Source organism: Mytilus galloprovincialis, chromosome 6 (assembly GCF_965363235.1).
Source record: "Mytilus galloprovincialis chromosome 6, xbMytGall1.hap1.1, whole genome shotgun sequence".
Taxonomy (NCBI): domain Eukaryota; kingdom Metazoa; phylum Mollusca; class Bivalvia; order Mytilida; family Mytilidae; genus Mytilus; species Mytilus galloprovincialis.
Window position 1 is genome coordinate 39,012,515 of NC_134843.1, and position 21,570 is coordinate 39,034,084.

The window sequence follows — 21,570 nt, forward strand, 5'->3', positions numbered from 1 at the left end:
AAATTCAAGCTGATTTTGTATATCTTCCATTACATGCATTAATCGAGGTAAAGTAACCATCTGCCAATAACAGACGTAGCATGCAAACATTGATTTGTCCAATATACACTTAAGAATTTGACTAACTTTATGTTTCAGAATGGGACACTGTAAAAGTATACCACAACATATAGTTCACTTTTAACTTATGATAATTCATATCAATTAATGAACAATGACAATTAAGTGAAAGTAAACATCCTGTCAGACAAGCAATAAACACAGCTAACAAAGTCCCAGAACCACACATGTATAAATGTTTCACAATTGTCTAGCTGTTTATACTTTTAACCACTTGTACATGTTTTGGGAGAATATATAAGTATTAAGTCAAAATGCTTATTGATATGTGATGGATGTGTAAATGCATCAGACTGCCAAATACCAAATATCGAGACAATGTGGTTGTAAGTTCCTATAGAAAAAACAAATAGTATGACTAAAAAAGACTGACAGAAACACAAACAATTTGCAAGGTTGCTGCATAGAATATAAAATATTGTAAAATATAGAGCATATAATTGATTTGTAATTCATATCTATCTGATGTTCAAACGCATGCAATACAGTATGTAACACATTTAATGAACAATACCTGCAGGAGTTGGTATCATGTGTTGTCCTGGAAAGCATAACACATCCAGGACCTGATCATGCAATCCTTTGCTTCCATCAAACACCAGCAGAAACAAAGCTCTGAATGTCATAAAGGTCTGATGTGTTGTGTAATAGACATACTGTCCACCAAAGTCCCAGAAGATAAGTCTTCCAACTTTTATCTTATAATTTCCACTCCTGAGGATTTCCTCCATTTTCTTTCTTATTTCATCCTTGGTCATTTTGGTTTTCATTTTCTTTTTTGACTGCTCTTTTGTAGGATGCACACTGGAAGAGGACTGAGGTAACAAATATTGAGACTGTTGAGAAAGATCCCCTGTGATATGTACTGGGGAGGTCTTTGACTTGATTGCTTCTGACTGCTGTGATACATCACCGGCATGTTTACCACTTGTGCGGCCAGCTTCTTGTATTACATCTGGTTTGCTTTCATCTTCTGCTACGGAGGTCATCAGCACCTTATTGTACACAACATCTAGGGCATTGTAAGTTTCTGTGATAAAATAAAACAGAGTAATGTACATAACCACAGAAAAAAGTTATAAGTCAGCTAATATAAATGAGGAAATAAGTAAGATACAAAAGCCAGAAAATGAAGGCGATGGCGATTCCCCAAATGATGAGGTATATAACACAACCAACCCAAAAAGTAGAAAGGAGACAGTAACAAATGTTCTAGAAGAAATCAACGAGAGAAAATCACGAGAAAACAATTTGATTGTCTTTGGGATTCCTGAAAAGGATGGAAAGAGCAAGGAAGAAAGAGATATAGCTGACAAACTATACGAACTGTTTAAAGACTGAAGGATCCAACTAGATAAGGAAAATCTGAAAACTGTCAAAAGACTAGGAAGACTAAGAATTTTAGAAAATTACCAAGTGCGGAACCAAATAATATCCTATTTAAAAACATACAATATATAAAAGCTAATCCAAAGTATGCAAAATTTGGAGTGAGTAACGACCTAACTCAAGCAGAAAGAGAACAAGAGAAAAAGTTGTGGGATCAAGCGAGAAGAAAAACCGAAGAAGAGGTCTCGGGGGACTTTCACTACATGGTAAGGGGCCCTTCCTGGGCAAGGGAGGCTGTCAAACTAAGGAAGCTAGACTCCTTAAACAGAAAAGAGGAAATGAGAATGTAAAAAATCTTAATAGTAAAAAGGTTTTTAAAAGTTAAAATGTAGATAATTTTACAGTTTTACCCAATTTAAACTGTATGTACACGAACGCAGATCAGTTATTTAACAAGCTGCCTGGGTTAAAAGTAAGAACAAGAGATGACAAACCAAAAATAATTGGTATTACAAAGGTTAAACCTAAAAATAATAGGTACCAACCAGGAATTTCAGAATATTATTAAGCCGATGTATCCGATTACAATATGTTTGGTAAAAATCTTGACAATAACACAAGCAGAGGTCTTTTATTGTATATAGATAAACAATTGGACGCATCACAGGTCCAAGTGAATGCACAATTCCAAGAAAACTTATTTATAAAGATTAAATTAAATCAGTCAGACCAGCTATTATTGGGCTTAATACATAGATCACCATCAAACAGAACACATGATTACATTAAACAAGTAAATACGCTTGCTACTGAAGCTTGTAGAAAAGGCTACTCACATATTCTAATAATGAGAGACATCAATTTTCCAGATATAAATTGGGACAGTTGGAATTAACCAGGTGATAGTACGGAAAGTAACGAATACAATTTTTTAGAGAATCTACAAGAAATTTTCTTATTTCAACATGTTACAACACCAACTAGATGGAGAGGTTCCAAAACACCCCATACCCTCGACCTGATTTTCACAAATGAAGAACAAATGATCTCAAGTTTAGAATACAAAAGTCCAATAGGAAAAAGCGACCAATGTACCATGAAATTTGCCTTTAACTGCTCTACAAATATTAAAAGTAAGTTAAAATAATTAAATATTTCAGTAGAGTCAACTACATAAAAATAAAAGAAGAATTAGAACTACTACAAAAAGAAAACGATATAGACAAAAAACATTTAAGTATAATTCAAGATATGGACAAAAAATATATACCAACAAAAGAAAGGAAGCAAATCGGTAGAGGAATAAATAACTTCCAAACGGACAAAAACAACATAGATAAAATTAAAAGGAAAACATCCTCTCAAAATGATAACGCATAATAACGACCCAGAGGTGAGGAAAGAATACAACAAGATAAGGAATCGAGTGAAAAGCAGAGTAAACAAATTGAAGAGGGAATATGAAAAAAATCGTCTGAAAAAGCTAAAGAAAACCTTAAAGCTATCTGAAGCTATATCAAGTCAAAAACAAACAAAAAAAACAAAGAAGGAATTGGGGATTTACACATTGATCCAGAAGATACAAAATCAGATAAAACTGATGACAACAGCAAGAAGGCAAAAATACTAGTAGACTACTTTTCCAGCGTATTCACCAAAGAACCAGACGGAGAAGTGCCATCAACAAACCAGGTACCAGTAATAAATGAAATGTCAAAACAGAAAATAAAAGAGGAAGTAGTGCTGAAACACTTATCTGCATTAAAAATAGATAAATCACCAGGTATGGACAAACTACACACTAAATTAATAAAAGAGATTGCTGAGTCAATAGCAAAACCTTTATGAATTATCTTTAATCAGTCACTTCAGAGTAAGTCAGTCCCTAATGACTGGAAGAATGCAATGATAAGTGCAATATCTAAAAAGGGAAATAAATCACTAGCCGAAAATTATAGGCCCGTAAGTTTGACATCGGTAGTATGTAAAATAATGGAGAAAATATTGCGGGAATTTATAATAGAGCACAATGAAAACAAACAACATTTTCTCTTTCGGCTTTATTGCAGGAAGGTGGACTGATCTTCAATTATTAGAAGTAATTGATTAATGGACAGCGGCACTAGATCAAGGTTTAGACATAGACTGCATATATACTGACTTTATGAAAGCCTTTGATAAGGTACCTCATAAAAGAATGATAGCCAAAATAAAAAAATCTAGGTATTGATGAAGATATAGTAGGCTGGATCACAAACCTTTTAGAAGACAGGCAACAAAAAGTCATAGTGAATGGTGAAGAATCAGATTGGGCGAATGTTACATCGAGTATACCCCAAGGATCAGTATTAGGACCACTTTTATTTGTACCGTACATAAACGATCTTCCATACCAAGTGGATTCTGATGCCTACCTATTTCCAGATGACACCGAGATCTTCAGAATAATAAAAACCCAGAATGACAGAGAAATTCTTCAAGATGATCTACACAAGATGGAAGCATGGAGTTACAAATTGCTACTTAGAATTCACCCTGAAAATGTAAATACATGAAAATATGAAAGAAATTAAACAGTATTGAACTCTCACCAAATTCTAGTCTACTAAATCATCCAATAACAAAGGTTAAAGAGGAAAAAGATATAGGAGTCCTTATCGATTCAGAACTCACTTTTGAAAATCACATAAGCGAAAAAAGTGAATAAGGCCAACTCCATATTTGCAGTTCTCAGAAAACATGTGAATACTTGGGTACTGAGACATTCATACCATTGTATAAAACCATGATTATAACTTATTTGGACTATGCTAGTTCAGTTTGGTCTCGATACAAGAAAACAAATATTGATAAAATAGAAGGAGTTCAAAGAAGGATAACAAAACAACTACCAGGTCTCAAATTTTTTTGTCAAATAATCATCGTGGGATCTAAACTGTAATTTATACCTTAAAGAATATCTATCAATTTTTAATCCTGATGTTTAACATGCTTAGACTGGTGTAAAACATGCTTAGACTGGTGTTAAACATGCTTAGACTGGTGTTAAACATGCTTAGACTGGTGTTAAACATGCTTAGACTAGTATTTACCAATCTAAGATTCAATTTGCAATAAGGCCAGAAAAGGATTGGCAATTGCCTATTTAGTCATTAAAGTTAACCAAAAGCGAAACATTCATGTGGGTGTCAGTTTTTTTTTCTTTTTTTTTTTTTATCTCTAAGTAGTGTTTCACTATCAAGGATGTATTTAGTAGTCAGCACTTCTGTGCTGACATTAATTATAATAGATATGGTCATATTTGTAAATAAGCTGTTTACAAAACTTTGAATTTTTGAAATACTAAAATTGTCCTACCTCAAGAATAGATTACCTTAGATGTATTTGGCAACACTTTTAGGAATTTTAGTCCTCAATGCTCTACAACTTCGTAATTTATTTGGCCTTTTTTACTTTTTTGATTCGAGCGTCACTTTTGTAGACGAAACGCGCGTCGGTGTAAATACAAAATTTAAATCCTGGTGTCTATGATGAGTTTATTTAGGTGAAATTGAAAAAAAAAGAGTTTACAATTGAATTATTGTCTATATAGTAGAGAATCTAGTATCCTAATATTTTCCAAATCAGCCTTTTTCTAAACTATAAGTTTCCAAGGATAACTGACGTTTTTTCCCCCAGCCCACTTCCAAATATAAGTTCTGAACCGACGAAATCTAACATTTAATTGAGTTTAGATTTGTAAAATGCTATTAAATTTATTAAAAATTCCAACTGTGTGATGAAGACATAGAAAAATATTTGTTGATTTTATACTGTTATATTGCTTTAGAATGCATTCTTACCTGGATCAATAAGAACCCACTCTTTGGTGTCTATATCAAGGCCACATCGGCCTTCTAATAGGGAAATCCCATCTGTAGCAAGTCTTTCATCCGGGATAGCATCACCAATTAGGAGCTTGACAAGCGTAGATTTTCCGACTCCAAACTGACCTGTTACCATACAGCGCATGTCAAACGAATCATACGTCCCCTGGCCTAGCAATCGGTTTAACATGACAGATTGTTCTTTTTTCTTGATGAAATCTAAAAAAAAACAAAATGCATATTCTTAATTTTCGTTTTTTTCTCATCTCACTAGATTAAAAAAAACATCCTCATTATAGTATTTCTTTTTCATATTGTATATAAATTTCGCTGATTTGACTTACTCTTTGAGTAAAAAGAGTTTAAATATCAACTAGCCATATTTCCTCAAAAATAAGTGTCTTTTGGTGAAAATGTAAATATACTTGTATAAGTTCTTGAGACCTTAACACAGATCAATTTTTTTTATGGCTTCCATATAGAACTGTTAGAGTCAATATGTCAAAAAATTAACATATTTTTCCATCGATACAATTATTGGAAGAGAAAATTGACGAAAACAATTGGAGCTTTCCGCCCGCTTATCCGTTGTATAGTCTCAAATCAATGACCGAATTTCCGTTGCAAAATTCTGTTAACAATTAATTTCAGAGTATATTAACATGATTAAGTTACATATTATGTCTATTTTCTGACCAGATGTACTTATTTACAGGATAAAACTTGCATTGTACACCTGGTTTTCATGTGAGTCACATGTTTCACATTTTGTATACTGGACATTAGGAAAGTACACATAAGACCTGGAATACCTATACCATCTATGAGAAATATACATATTACATCTGCAAGCACAGATATGTGTCATAGCAGTAGTGGATTGCTATAGTTTTAATACCTTTACTTTACAAGATTATAAACCATTGAGGAATGTTCAATCTCCTACTCTTTTATATTACCGAATGAAAACTTTTCTCCAGACAAAGAATAGATGTAGATGAAAGAATTGTTGAAATTTAAATGTTTTTATCATCGAGGAATATTTTGTTAATAGAAAATACTTTAAAGTCTGCTAAAGTCATTTTTTCAACTTTTGCAACGAGCTTAACAAACTTTAAAGGCAAGGTTATATGTTGAACTAAAATGCTATGGTATGCTGGGAGTTTGTTGCTTAATTGAAAAACTTCCAAAATCTTATTTATCTATATAAAAATTACAACCTTCAACTACTGGTGTTGTCCCTTTTTCTTTCAAGACTCTTGTGGTCACTTCTTGGTCTTCCTTTGACATGAAAGTCTACAACACAAGTAAGAGACTATAAAGCGTGTATTCAATTTACCATGATACTACACAAATGAATAGTATGATGTGTCAAAATATTGCAATGTATTAGAGTCAAATGTATTACAGTAGATAGTAATGTTGAAATCACAGATACTACCACATGCAGCAACTGTATGATAATGATGGTGTTTCTTAAGCATTAATAATGATGATTTTACATGTGTGACATAGTTCAAATGCGGTGTATATGTATGAACTATAATGTTTTCTCTTCAATATTGTTTGGTGCAATCTAATACAACGTAAAATACATGGCAACAGTGTAATGCAATGATAACTGAAGAATCAGACCGTAACTGAATGTTGTCTGATTTGTATTGCAATATGAGACAGGTGCTAACTTGAACCATTATGTTAGGATAAACAAACAAATCAAACCGCAAGTAGCTGTATCACTTGTAAATAGTTATCAAAGGTACCAGGATTGTAAACAGAATGAAAAATTAAATTCATATAACTAAGGGTTATAACTGCGGAATTTAAAAATAAAAACGAAGTTTTGGTGTAACACGCTCCTATCTATACCCAAATATTTCATTGTAATTCCTATCTCCTTTTTTAAAACGCATAAACCACAGACAGACAGACAGACAGAAATAAATACAAACAGATAAACAGACAAACGGACATGGTTACCATATGTGACCCCACGTTTTTGCTTGGATATATGATAGCAATAACTGCATCATTGTTCAAGGGATGACCTTAATGGTTTTGAGTATTCTGATTTGTTTGGTTCATCACCGTAGCTCCGTCCGCTGATGCTATGTACATGTACATACAAGGTCAATCATTTCAAAATTATTTACAAACATGCACATTTTTGATTTGCATTTATATAATATAAATGTTAGTGTTTGTGCTTCTTTAGTTACCTAATTTTGCACAGTTCTTACCAATCACAGTTAATAATATATACAACAATCTCGACAAATTATGTAAACTGTGTAGTTTTTGTTTTCATAATCTGCTACCCTGCTTTCCGGGTGTGCTTAGCCTGACATCTTTTTTCAATATTTTCAGTTATGTACATCATATATGTACCAAAAAGACTAGTTTTATAAAAGAACATCTGGTTGAAGCAGAATTCATTATGATATAACTAATTGTCTTAAACAGTGTTTTAACAAACAATATACTAAATATTGATCATTATAGAATACGAGTAATATATTTTCCACTAATTTAAATCATGATCGTTTGGTTCTTTTCTTAAAAATCCAGTCAGTTCATCAAAGAATACAATTAAATATTTGTTTCCCCTTATCATGCATTTTGTCATGTTAATGCCAATATCTTATTGACTACTTATTATTATTATTTTAGTATCATCGATTCTGTCACCAGACAAGACTCTGAAATACAAGGTTCGATTCTGGGAAACATTGTTTTTAAAATTAAATGTATTTGATCTTTTTTCTAAATTTAAGGAATACAAATTTAGATCTATGCAACCAAATCGACCATCGCATTTTTGTGTTGGGAGCCATGTATTATGAAGCTCTCAAAAGGTGGGTGGAATTAATTAAAAGTGCGATTTTGCCCAACAAATGCGTTATTATGACTAGCATACTGAGCCATAAAACGTATATGATGACTGTGTAATTATGAATCTAAAACAAAACAATGACATATGTCTATTCATTACAAATCTTTTCGATTTGTTCATTGAAAAAAAATCTTAAAAGACGACAACTAAATTTAAATACATAAGTAAAGAGATGTTTTATAGTTGTTAACGTGACAAACTTTTATCAGAGACATGGCGAAGAGAATGCAGACAAAATATAGGTCATGTACAGCCCGTCAAAAATGAGCAAACCAACATCATATAGTACATTAGCTATAACAGGTCACAGCATGACAAAAAAAAACCTACAGCTTGACTATTGTTTGATTGTTGTAGCAATAGATAATAGAAAGAAATATATCACATTTAACATGTCTAGCTTAATGTGCAATTACTTGATAGTACATTTTATAATTGTTCGATCAATACCTGTTCATTGGTAAAAAGTAAAATCACAAAAATGCTGAACTCCGAGGAAAATTCAATCGGAAAGTCCCTAATGAAATGGCAAAATCAAATGATAAAACACATCAAACGAATGGACAACAACTGTCATATTCCTGACTTAAATATTTTCAAACTAAAAAAATAGGACATATCATTTTGAAGAAGACTTTTATTGTATAAGAAAGAATAATGACCTTAAAGAAAATATAACTCCATGTGATTATGATACTAAAAACAAAATATTGGTATTCAGTATACATACTTTTAATAAATGAGGCGTTACCAAATATACAAATGTTACCAAAAAAGGTAAATCAGTCATACAAGCGCTTACTCACTAACTGAAATAACGTAACGTATTGCAAAGTTCAATGTTTTGCTAACAAGAAGTTATCGTTTGAGCGATTGGATAAACGATCGCACATTACAACTGTTGGGAAATTAAAGAATGCATCGAATATATACTAGGTAAACAAAAGAAACGTTATAATGATTTTAATTTAAAAAAAAATCACATATATTAATTTCAAATATTTTCAAGATTAAAACTAGTGATCTGATTGATTTATCTATCAAATTTACTCATTTGTATAAAAATCGGAAATGACATTTTCTGACTCCAAACAAAAAACCCCTTTTTCACAAATTTACATGTATAGAGATGGAATCGAGTTGTCATTTTGGTCATTAATTATGTCGAACCCTATTAATAACAAAAGGTCGCATTAAAAAATTGAAAATGTTACACGTAAGGCAATGTCTCGTCTACCCCAACATGAGAGAGGACTAGCTATTGGGATGTTGGCAGCAAAAATGACTCAACTACAGGTTTCCAAATTAGTGGAACAGTTCGTAACCGATTGCGTCAAGTTGGTCTTAGACGAGCTCGTTATCTGTTTAAGGTACCTATCCTGTCGCAGTGTCATAAGATGACGCGACTTCAATTGACTCGGATACGGATAATAATCCTACTTGCGTGTTGCCATGGCCAACAATGTCTCCAGATTTATCACCAATCAAAAGTCTTTGGGAGCAACTAGGACGACTTATAAGAAATAGCCAAAATCCACCGGAAACGCTCGCCCAGCTCCAAACAGTATTTTCAGGGTATGCAACAACATCCATCAAGACTTTATTGGACGCCTAATTGATTGTCATGCGGTTATAAATGCAAGAGATTGTCATACACGGTATTGACTTCTTAACTTGAATTTTATACTCGTCCTGTTAAAATTATCTGAAAATGTGCAATATTGTTTCAAATAGAGAAAACTTGTTATTGTTCTCTTCAAAATGATGTTAGCTATCTATTCCATTAACTTATTATTATCCTTTTTTGTTTTTAAAAACATAAATGATTTTACAAACTTATAACGTTTCTTTTTGCCTAGTATACTATATTCTAATATATCAAGATATGTAAGTAGCGGCATAGCATTACTTTAAATTAAAACACAAATACTATAATCAATTTACCTATATTTCAGATGTTGCTCTATTACAGCTTTGAATGCGTTCTGGTCATGCATGGGTATATTCAATTTGGATGCGCATTTAATCTTTAATAGTATCAAAAAAAGTATTACGTCCACTATTTTAACTTGAAGAACAACAAGACTTAATATCAAGTGTAATGTAGTGTAAGGTCCGTGTTTATTTCGACTTTTCTTAAATTGTATTTTGAATGATTAAGAAAAATATATCTACTAGTATGATACACCTCTGAAGATACAATCTTACGCGGTGTGTGTGCTTTGATGATTATTTTACTATTTTACTATTTATCTATGTATAATAATGTATAAAAAGCGTCAATACCAGAAGATGAACGATTCATACATTCATACATAATTCATTAATCATCACACAGATTTTGCGAACGATTAATAATATTGCAAGAGGTTTTGACTATGTTATCCCCCCCCCCCAAAAAAAAAACAAACAAAACAAACATAAACATTAAACATAAAATATTTTTTTACAGTTTCCTCCAGACATTGTCCTATGATCACGAAAAATCATTTTCCCAGGTTTCTTAAAATTCTATACAGATTTGGAAAAGCGTTTGATGTTTTAAAAACTTTTAATGACCACCGAATGAACTTGAATGTTGACAACACAGACATAATTTGAATAAAAAAAATATAATAATGTGTTTAAGGTCCGTTCTGATCTTTAGTGCAACCCCTTAACGCATACGTTCTACTATATTTAATTTCAAAAAATTCCTGTGACAATATCCTTTGAGAATATCGTAAAAGATATGATGAAAATTAAACGGCAATACAACATTTACAGCAGAAGATAGTAAAATATTTGCATGTGATAAAGGATTGATGGTTAAAGTTTGAATGTCAGTATTTGTGTTTTCTTTTTCTGTCTGTTTTCGTAATGTTGATTCCCACACACAGTTACCAACGCGCAACCGGGATCATGTGTTGTGAATACGAATTTTCAGATGAGGCTTAGAAGTTTTAAAGTTATAAAGCACATACAGGTTACGGTTACATTCCACAATAATTCAAAATTGAATAACTCTTTCCGATAATGTCAATCTAAATGTCGCAATTCAGGAGCAATAACAAAACTATTTATTTACCAAAAGGCATAACTTCTAGTATTCGAAATCAAATAACTCTTTCCGATAATATAAGTCTTAATGTTTTCATTCCTGAGCAACAACAACACTATTTATTTTCCAATGGGCATAGCTTCCATAAATAAATGTCAGTAGGCAATGGCGTTTGATTTCGATATAACTTTTGTTGATAACAGCTTGGTGATTTAGAGATACGCTCGAGCGCTCTAGCCATGTGTATGTTGTGTGATACTGCATTTATATCTTATTTTGATTAATCTATTTTTCTATAACTTTGCCTTTGTTTTCTTTTACATTGTTATTTTAGAATTAGCGCTTTTCCTGTACTAATGTATATTGTATGTTCTTCTATATACATGTTCGTGGACTTTTAATAGGTATTAAACAAATGGGTGGGTTGAAAGGGCAAACAAATAGTATATGAATGAGCGGGCCCTAAGTCAAACAATTTGGTAAGTGTAAGTGTTGTCTTGTCATATCAGGTTATTCCACGACAAAACAGAGTCTCTGGTGCACATCATAGAAGTTCATGATGACAAACTTGTTTTTATTTGCGTGCACATCATCTGAAAATTAGAGAAACTGTATGCATTCTAAGATAAACTAACTCTTTTCCAATGTGTACCTGATTACTAGTCACATACTGATCTTGCTTAAGTGCCAGTCTTTGTAAGAATCAGGCAATTTAGGTAAAAATTAAAACATGATAAGAAAAAACCCACATAGCTAATCATGCTATTTAATACTTACCATCATACTGAGTTAAAAAGTATTAGTCTTTCGTTTGTGTGTGTCTGGTTATATCAAATAATTTGGTTAGAAAATTGGTCAGAATGATAGCAAATTACAGAGTTATCTCCCCTTATACGTTAATTTCTAGTGCATTTCAACCAAATTGTATCTTCTATTACCAGAACAGAAAATGGAAATGAATGTTTTTTTTGTGCATAACTACATATTATGAACTAAAGTAAATGTCAAATTGGGTGGGTTTTTTTTGTCATGTTTTCACCACTTTCTGATCCTTAGGCAGACTGGCACTTAAAGTCGAAAGTTTTGGTATATTCATTTTTTGATAATGGTAACGCACATCTGCAGATCTAACATTAAGACGAAGTATATACATATAATCACAGTATCGATGGAGAACGTCTGTCGTAAAGTTGTCACACATCTAGACGTATAATATTTGTGTGATTTTCTATGTAATGCCATGTGCACTTGGACATGTGCTTTTATACTGTCCTGTTGTGTCGACTACTCTCAGGTCAAATAACAAGATGTATTGACCCTCTGTACAAGGTACGATGACATATCATTCATCTCATCATAATATTTAACCAAATTACTGGTGTCTATCCACATACATGTACTAGGTGCGTCTATGACCCAGATTATATTTTGCACCATCCTTTGTGACATTTGCAATAAGGTTACAAATCCACTCGATTGTAAAAAAAATACTTTTTTGGTGTAGGGTGTGCCTTAGATAGACATTTTAAACTTGAGATAAACATTTATATAATCAGGCAAAGTTGACACTAGCCGGATTTGACTTTTTAGGCAAATGTTTTATCCTAGGGTTTGTTGTCTAAAAATAATGTCTACTAATTAATGTACTGAGCCCAGTAATAGAAATAAACATGTTCTTTTTCTTTTCCTTCCTTACCTTTTTGTGATACAGTTATTATACTGGTAAATAAAAGATAACATGTACCTTCAGGTAGTCCATTACTTGTTTCTTCCCATGTTTTATGTATCCCCTATTATACCTGTCTTCTTTTGCTGCCAGATGGTATGGGGTCTCACCCTGCAATATAATTAAGGAGAATGAGTTATCAAATCATTATTGCTACACATTCTGTCATCAGAATAAACCAAATATTGACATGCACATATAGTGTTAAGTACCTTTTTTACAGACAAGTGCTAGTGAAATTGAAATAAAATAAAATACTATACATGAACAAAGATGATCAAAATCAAACAAATAATTATAATACCTTGACCTAAAAATCAAAAGACTTAACAGCCTCATATGAATATGTAGTAGATAGCAATTTGTTATCTAAAAGCTCTTTGATGTTGGTTCTCTGAGTGCCCCCCCCCCCCTTCCCCCAAAAAACAAGAAAAATAAAAAAAATAAAAAAACAAGAAAACGAAAAAAAAAACGTGATTACAGTGTCCCAATTTGCACATTTCACAGATTCACATACGATGTACTCTGTAAAATTACATTTCGTCAACAAACACTGAGGATACGTGTAAAAAAAGATTCGAAACTGTCTTTGTTGCAACACAAAAAGCTTTTTATAGAAACTTAAATTAAAATTTTAAATGCAAATTGTTGAAATCATAAACTTGATGTCTTTGTTGACTAATTGACTACTTCAATTGTTGAGAAACTGGCTGCCGTACACCATCATGAGCATTGTACATAATGTCGATGAAGTAGCTTATATGATTTTTTTGCTAACTTTATTCCAAAACAATATGCTGGTAAAATGACAACAAATCGTGTTTTCTGATATTAATTTGTGTCATTGATTCCACAATGAACGGTGGAACTCCTCAACGGCAATTGAAAAATGGTCAACAGCATTTCCAAAGTTGTAGTGAAAAACAGCTACTTAGAATATAAAAAGGATACGGTTTAGCATTCTAACATTATCACACTGACTCATTTAAAAGTACCATTTTCCAATCAATCAAGGATGATAACTCCTGATGGCAAAAGTGAAAATCGTCAATATCGAAAGAAAAAAAACTGTATTCATTTGTTCATATGGATTGTTTCCCTTTATTGAAAAAGCTGATGATATATAATAATAAATTTTGCTCTCACGAACCAGAATTAAATCTATCAACTAAATTGATTGATTTATCGATTTGTTTATTTTCTACTAATGTATATCGTTTATATGAATATACAACGTTAATTTCTATAGCTTTTTGGAACTTACATAATTGTTATATTATAGCTTTTATTAATTAAGTATTCAGTTGTTGTTTCCTTTTGACGAAGTATGGATGATTTTTAGTAACTAAGTTGGTTTTATTCTCCATTGCCTTTAAGGAATATTACTTGATATCGTGGAAGTGAATGGCTGTCGTTTTTTTTTTTAAATTATGGTCTTAGTAAGCTACAAATGTATAGCTAAGCATATTTTTTCCTCGATAAAAAGGTTGGTAAAACATTGGTTCATTCTTAGACACAATTATGATTGATTATTCTGAAAATTGTTGGACAAACAATTCATGTTCATGCTTTCTCATGTGTTTTGGGTGAGAGTTATTTATTTAAAAGTATTACCAATCCAAAAGAAAATCATTTCGTACTATCTTATCTTTGCCAGTAAAGTGTTTTACTTATATATGGTAGGATCTAAGTTAGAGGTGTCTAATTGCGCCATATTTTTAACATGAACACATGTATTTGCACGTCTCAGTATTTGAGTAAGCATCCGTAAAACTTTTTGTGTGACAAATTACAGGAAAAACACTGCTACAGACCTTCCAAAATTCAAATTGACATATGTACCGTGCATTCATCATGCATTGTCAATTCTGCGTACGTTTTCCTTTGATTCATCGTTCATTCTGCGAACGTGTTCCTTTCATTCATCGTCCATTCGGCGTACACGTTCATTTCATTTATGTTCATGCTGTGTACGCATTCCCTTAATTCATCATTCATTCTCTTTGTGCGTTCCTTTCATTTATCGTCGATTGTTCGTACGCAGTATTTTTCATTGATTGTCTATTCTCTAGTGCCCTTTTACCCATTTTTCATTCTGCGTACGTGTTCCTTTCATTCTTCGTCTCTGGGCATACGCGTTCCGTTCACTCATCGGCAATTGTACGTACGTGTCCCTTTCATTTATCGTCTATTCTGCGTACACGTTCCTTTCACTCATCGTCCATTCTGCATACGTGTCCATAGCATTCATCGTCCATTATCTAGTTTTGCTTTCATTCATCGTCCATTATCTAATTTTGTTTTTACTCATCTTCCATTTCGTGTATGCCTTCCTTTCACTCACTGCATACTTATGTACAATCTACGTACGTGTTCCTTTCACTCATTGAATATGTACAATTTACGTACGTGTTCCTTTCACTCATTGAATATGTACAATCTACGTACGTGTTCCTTTCAATTATCTTATATTCTGCATAAGTGTTCTTTTCAGTCATCGTACATTCTGTGTGCATGTTCCTTTCTCTCATCGTACATTTTTCGTACGTGTTCTTTTCACTTATCGTGTAGTCAGCAAACTTGTTCTTTTCACTCATCGTCCATGCTGCGTACGTGCTACCTTCAGTCATCTTCCACTATGTTTACGTGTTCTTTTCACTGATCGTCTCTGCTGCATGCGCATTCCTTTCATTCATCGTACATTTTGCGTACGTGTTCTTTTTTTCACTTATTGTGTATTCAGCATACTTGGTCTTTTCACTCATCATCCATGCTGCGTACGTGTTCCTTTATCCATCGTTCATGCTGTGTACGTGCTACCTTCAGTCATCTTCCACTATGTTAACATGTTCTTTTCACTGATCGTCTCTGCTGCATGCGCGTTCCTTTCACTCATTTTCGATTATACGTACGTGTTTCTTTCATTTATCGTCCATTCTCTTCACACGTTCCTTTCGCTTATCTTCAATTGTACGTACGTGTTTCTTTCATTCATCGTCCATTCTCTTTACACGTTCCTTTCACTCATCTTCGATTATACGTACGTGTTCTTTTGATTCATCGTCAATTCTGCGTACACGTTCCTTTCATTCTTCCTCCATTCTCTTTACACGTACCTTTCACTCATTTTCGATTGTACGTACGTGTTTCTTTCATTCATCGTCCATTCTTTTCACACGTTCCTTTCGCTTATCTTCAATTGTACGTACGTGTTTCTTTCATTCATCGTCCATTCTCTTTACACGTTCCTTTCACTCATCTTCGATTATACGTACGTGTTCTTTTGATTCATCGTCAATTCTGCGTACACGTTCCTTTCATTCATCGTCCATTCTCTTTACACGTTCCTTTCACTCTTTTTCGATTGCACGTACGTGTTCCTTTCCTTCATCGTCCATTCTCTTTACACGTTCCTTTCACTTATCTTCGATTGTACGTACGTGTTCCTTTCATTCATCGTCCATTCTCTTTAAACGTTCCTTTCACTCATCTTCGATTGAACGTACGTGTTCCTTTGATTCATCGTCCTTTCTACGTACGTGTTCCTTTAATTCATCGTCCATTATCTAGTTTTGCTTTCATCCATCGTCCATTCTGCGTATGTGTTCCTTTTATCCATCCTACATTCTCCGTACGTATTCCTTTTACTCATCGTCCATTATATGTATGTGTTCCTTTCACTAATTGCATATGTACAATCTACGTATGTGTTCCTTTTAATATCGTATATTCTGCATACGTGTTCCTTTCACTCGTCGTACATTCTGCGTGCATGTTCCTTTCACTCATCGTCAATGCTGCGATCGTGTTCATTTCACTCATTGTCCACTATGTGTTGTGTACGTGTTCCTTTCACTCATCGTTCATTCTGCGTACATGTTCCTTTTACTCATCGTCCATTCTACGAGCGTGTTCTTTCCACTCATCGTATATGCTTCATACGTGCACTTATCATTCATAGTTCCTTGTGTTTTCCATTCAACGTGCGCTCAACTGCGCATTCATCTTAAATCGTAAAAAGTGCGCTAATTGTGCGTTTATCCTTAATCGTGTAATGTGCACTTTAAATATGTTCAAAGTAAATCAGCTGATATTAATTTGTAACTTTGATGATCAGTTTAATATAACCACTAGATACTTATTAGAAAACATCTTTTGAACTACGAGATATTCTTAGAGTATTAATGGCCTTATAATAAATGTATACACCAGAGAAATTGTATTATATACGTACATGTATATTGTTTTGTTATATAAAAAAAGGTCAACTATCATGTGTATTGTGATTTTTTAATAACTTTTTTTATTTGCATTATATTTGAAACAGAACAATATCAAATCTCCTGTTTTAGATTTGTTTCTATAAACTTTACTTAATAAGTCTACAATTAAAAGGGTACTTATTAAGCATATGTATAATTCCCAGTAACGAACTTCTGATAATACATATTTATGTAGAATATAAACTCGTTGTGAGGTTCCATTGGATATGATATTGTTATTAACGTTAAACTTGAGTCATTTATACAATGTGGAACTATGCTATTTATCCTTTGCTTATTTAGAAAATTCATATTCAACTTAGATATTCTCATGTGGATTTGAAAGGCATCATAACAGTTGTCCTTTAATTGCACGTCATATTTGTTTCATTTCTTAATGTTTATTTGTATATGAGGGTATTTCATGAAGAATATACAATATACATGGTTGTTACAGAAGCCCATTTAGAACCTCCCAAAATATAATTTGAGTTCGATATCATGAATTGAAATCGTTATCACGAATAATAAACTTCGTTATCACATGTTAAATTCGTTATCACGAATTGATGGAATTAGTTTTTGCAATTCATAATAACGGATTAAAAACGTCAAAACTACGAATTTAATTCGTTATCCCGAATGTGTGTAATTTGTTATCACTGTTAGTTTTTGAAATTCATGATTTCGAATTAAATTCGTTATTGCCGATTTTTACAAAATTTTTCATCACGATCATTACAAAAACATTGTGATGATAAATTCCAAAAACTGTCATAACAAATTTTAGAATTTTAGAAATTTTTTATTTCGAATTTAAAAAGTAATAACGAATTTTCAATTCGTGTAAATGATTTAGATTTGTGATTTCGAATTCAAATGTATATTTTTTTGAGGTCATAAAAAGGCTCCAGTAGGATATCAGTTCTTAACGCGATCAATGTTGATTGCTGATTAAGAAGTGGGTATGTCAAACTTAATTTAACATTGGGGATTTTAAGACGGATATGTATTTTCTCTTAAACACTATTTCGATTTTTAAATCATACTGGAAATTAAACTTAGAAGAATCTATATCAATAACGTACACAGTAAGATACTGTTTCATAATTCAATATTTTCCATAAATCAAAATGTTAATCAGCGCTATTTGTTGCTGTTGTAAGCAGTATGATACAAAATAACACAGGGGTATAGCCATTTTCTCTTGTATTCAGTTCACTCACAAGGGTAATATTTTACAATTTATTCTATATATTTCGTTATTCTACCTTAAATTGAATATAAAAGAGTCTAAAACCAATGATTGCCTTACTTTAAACAGAATTGGGGTTGTGCTGAACCGCCATGTATTTCTCCTATAAGTTTGGGTTTGCCAAAATCTCATAAAATCGCCGTTTTAAGCTTTAAGTGTTTATACATTGGTGATATCTTTAAAATGCAACCAATGAACTGTAAAAACCTCAAAGCGTTGGAATGTAGTACTATGAATTTAAGTAAAGATGGAAAGACTTTAGGAAAATTGTCCTGGTATGAATTCATTTCAGGAAAAATAGGCCGTACCTCTTTTACACGATATTTAACAAATTTGATGTCGAACATGGTGCTAACCAGCATGATTAAACCTGAATCTATAAGACAATATGAAGCTTTTCTTTTCTTTTTACATAATTTTAGTTACAGTTACCACGTCCCTAAGGGTTTCAGATGTTGACCGGATAACGCTATTTTCATATAAGACAATACATGTCGTATCATGTTTCAAACACAGACTAAACGTTATAATTTTCTATACATGTCGTACAATACTATACATGAACAAAGATGATCAAAATCAAACAAATAATTATAATACCTTGACCTAAAAATCAAAAGACTTAACAGCCTCATATGAATATGTAGTAGATAGCAATTTGTTATCTAAAAGCTCTTTGATGTTGGTTCTCTGAGTGCCCCCCCCCCCTTCCCCCAAAAAACAAGAAAAATAAAAAAAATAAAAAAACAAGAAAACGAAAAAAAAAACGTGATTACAGTGTCCCAATTTGCACATTTCACAGATTCACATACGATGTACTCTGTAAAATTACATTTCGTCAACAAACACTGAGGATACGTGTAAAAAAAGATTCGAAACTGTCTTTGTTGCAACACAAAAAGCTTTTTATAGAAACTTAAATTAAAATTTTAAATGCAAATTGTTGAAATCATAAACTTGATGTCTTTGTTGACTAATTGACTACTTCAATTGTTGAGAAACTGGCTGCCGTACACCATCATGAGCATTGTACATAATGTCGATGAAGTAGCTTATATGATTTTTTTGCTAACTTTATTCCAAAACAATATGCTGGTAAAATGACAACAAATCGTGTTTTCTGATATTAATTTGTGTCATTGATTCCACAATGAACGGTGGAACTCCTCAACGGCAATTGAAAAATGGTCAACAGCATTTCCAAAGTTGTAGTGAAAAACAGCTACTTAGAATATAAAAAGGATACGGTTTAGCATTCTAACATTATCACACTGACTCATTTAAAAGTACCATTTTCCAATCAATCAAGGATGATAACTCCTGATGGCAAAAGTGAAAATCGTCAATATCGAAAGAAAAAAAAACTGTATTCATTTGTTCATATGGATTGTTTCCCTTTATTGAAAAAGCTGATGATATATAATAATAAATTTTGCTCTCACGAACCAGAATTAAATCTATCAACTAAATTGATTGATTTATCGATTTGTTTATTTTCTACTAATGTATATCGTTTATATGAATATACAACGTTAATTTCTATAGCTTTTTGGAACTTACATAATTGTTATATTATAGCTTTTATTAATTAAGTATTCAGTTGTTGTTTCCTTTTGACGACGTATGGATGATTTTTAGTAACTAAGTTGGTTTTATTCTCCATTGCCTTTAAGGAATATTACTTGATATCGTGGAAGTGAATGGCTGTCGTTTTTTTTTTAAATTATGGTCTTAGTAAGCTACAAATGTATAGCTAAGCATATTTTTTCCTCGATAAAAAGGTTGGTAAAACATTGGTTCATTCTTAGACACAATTATGATTGATTATTCTGAAAATTGTTGGACAAACAATTCATGTTCATGCTTTCTCATGTGTTTTGGGTGAGAGTTATTTATTTAAAAGTATTACCAATCCAAAAGAAAATCATTTCGTACTATCTTATCTTTGCCAGTAAAGTGTTTTACTTATATATGGTAGGATCTAAGTTAGAGGTGTCTAATTGCGCCATATTTTTAACATGAACACATGTATTTGCACGTCTCAGTATTTGAGTAAGCATCCGTAAAACTTTTTGTGTGACAAATTACAGGAAAAACACTGCTACAGACCTTCCAAAATTCAAATTGACATATGTACCGTGCATTCATCATGCATTGTCAATTCTGCGTACGTTTTCCTTTGATTCATCGTTCATTCTGCGAACGTGTTCCTTTCATTCATCGTCCATTCGGCGTACACGTTCATTTCATTTATGTTCATGCTGTGTACGCATTCCCTTAATTCATCATTCATTCTCTTTGTGCGTTCCTTTCATTTATCGTCGATTGTTCGTACGCAGTATTTTTCATTGATTGTCTATTCTCTAGTGCCCTTTTACCCATTTTTCATTCTGCGTACGTGTTCCTTTCATTCTTCGTCTCTGGGCATACGCGTTCCGTTCACTCATCGGCAATTGTACGTACGTGTCCCTTTCATTTATCGTCTATTCTGCGTACACGTTCCTTTCACTCATCGTCCATTCTGCATACGTGTCCATAGCATTCATCGTCCATTATCTAGTTTTGCTTTCATTCATCGTCCATTATCTAATTTTGTTTTTACTCATCTTCCATTTCGTGTATGCCTTCCTTTCACTCACTGCATACTTATGTACAATCTACGTACGTGTTCCTTTCACTCATTGAATATGTACAATTTACGTACGTGTTCCTTTCACTCATTGAATATGTACAATCTACGTACGTGTTCCTTTCAATTATCTTATATTCTGCATAAGTGTTCTTTTCAGTCATCGTACATTCTGTGTGCATGTTCCTTTCTCTCATCGTACATTTTTCGTACGTGTTCTTTTCACTTATCGTGTAGTCAGCAAACTTGTTCTTTTCACTCATCGTCCATGCTGCGTACGTGCTACCTTCAGTCATCTTCCACTATGTTTACGTGTTCTTTTCACTGATCGTCTCTGCTGCATGCGCATTCCTTTCATTCATCGTACATTTTGCGTACGTGTTCTTTTTTTCACTTATTGTGTATTCAGCATACTTGGTCTTTTCACTCATCATCCATGCTGCGTACGTG

At 32.7% G+C, this 21,570-nt stretch overlaps 2 protein-coding genes across 2 annotated transcripts in view; both read right to left on the reverse strand.

Annotated features, from left to right (window-relative positions):
* The window catches only part of LOC143078479 (uncharacterized), a 70,686-nt gene extending 54,314 nt beyond the window's left edge, over positions 1–16,372 (reverse strand). The window contains exons 1-5 of the mRNA XM_076253339.1: positions 16,349–16,372; positions 12,993–13,085; positions 6,536–6,611; positions 5,292–5,534; positions 635–1,150 (exon numbers count right to left, since the gene is read on the reverse strand). Coding sequence (XP_076109454.1) covers positions 635–1,150; positions 5,292–5,534; positions 6,536–6,611; positions 12,993–13,085; positions 16,349–16,372 — 952 coding nt within the window. The remainder of the gene's footprint in view (positions 1–634; positions 1,151–5,291; positions 5,535–6,535; positions 6,612–12,992; positions 13,086–16,348) is intronic.
* LOC143078587 (uncharacterized) overlaps positions 1–21,570 on the reverse strand; it is a 336,725-nt gene that overhangs the window by 290,849 nt on the left and 24,306 nt on the right. The gene's annotated exons all lie outside the window — the stretch shown is intronic.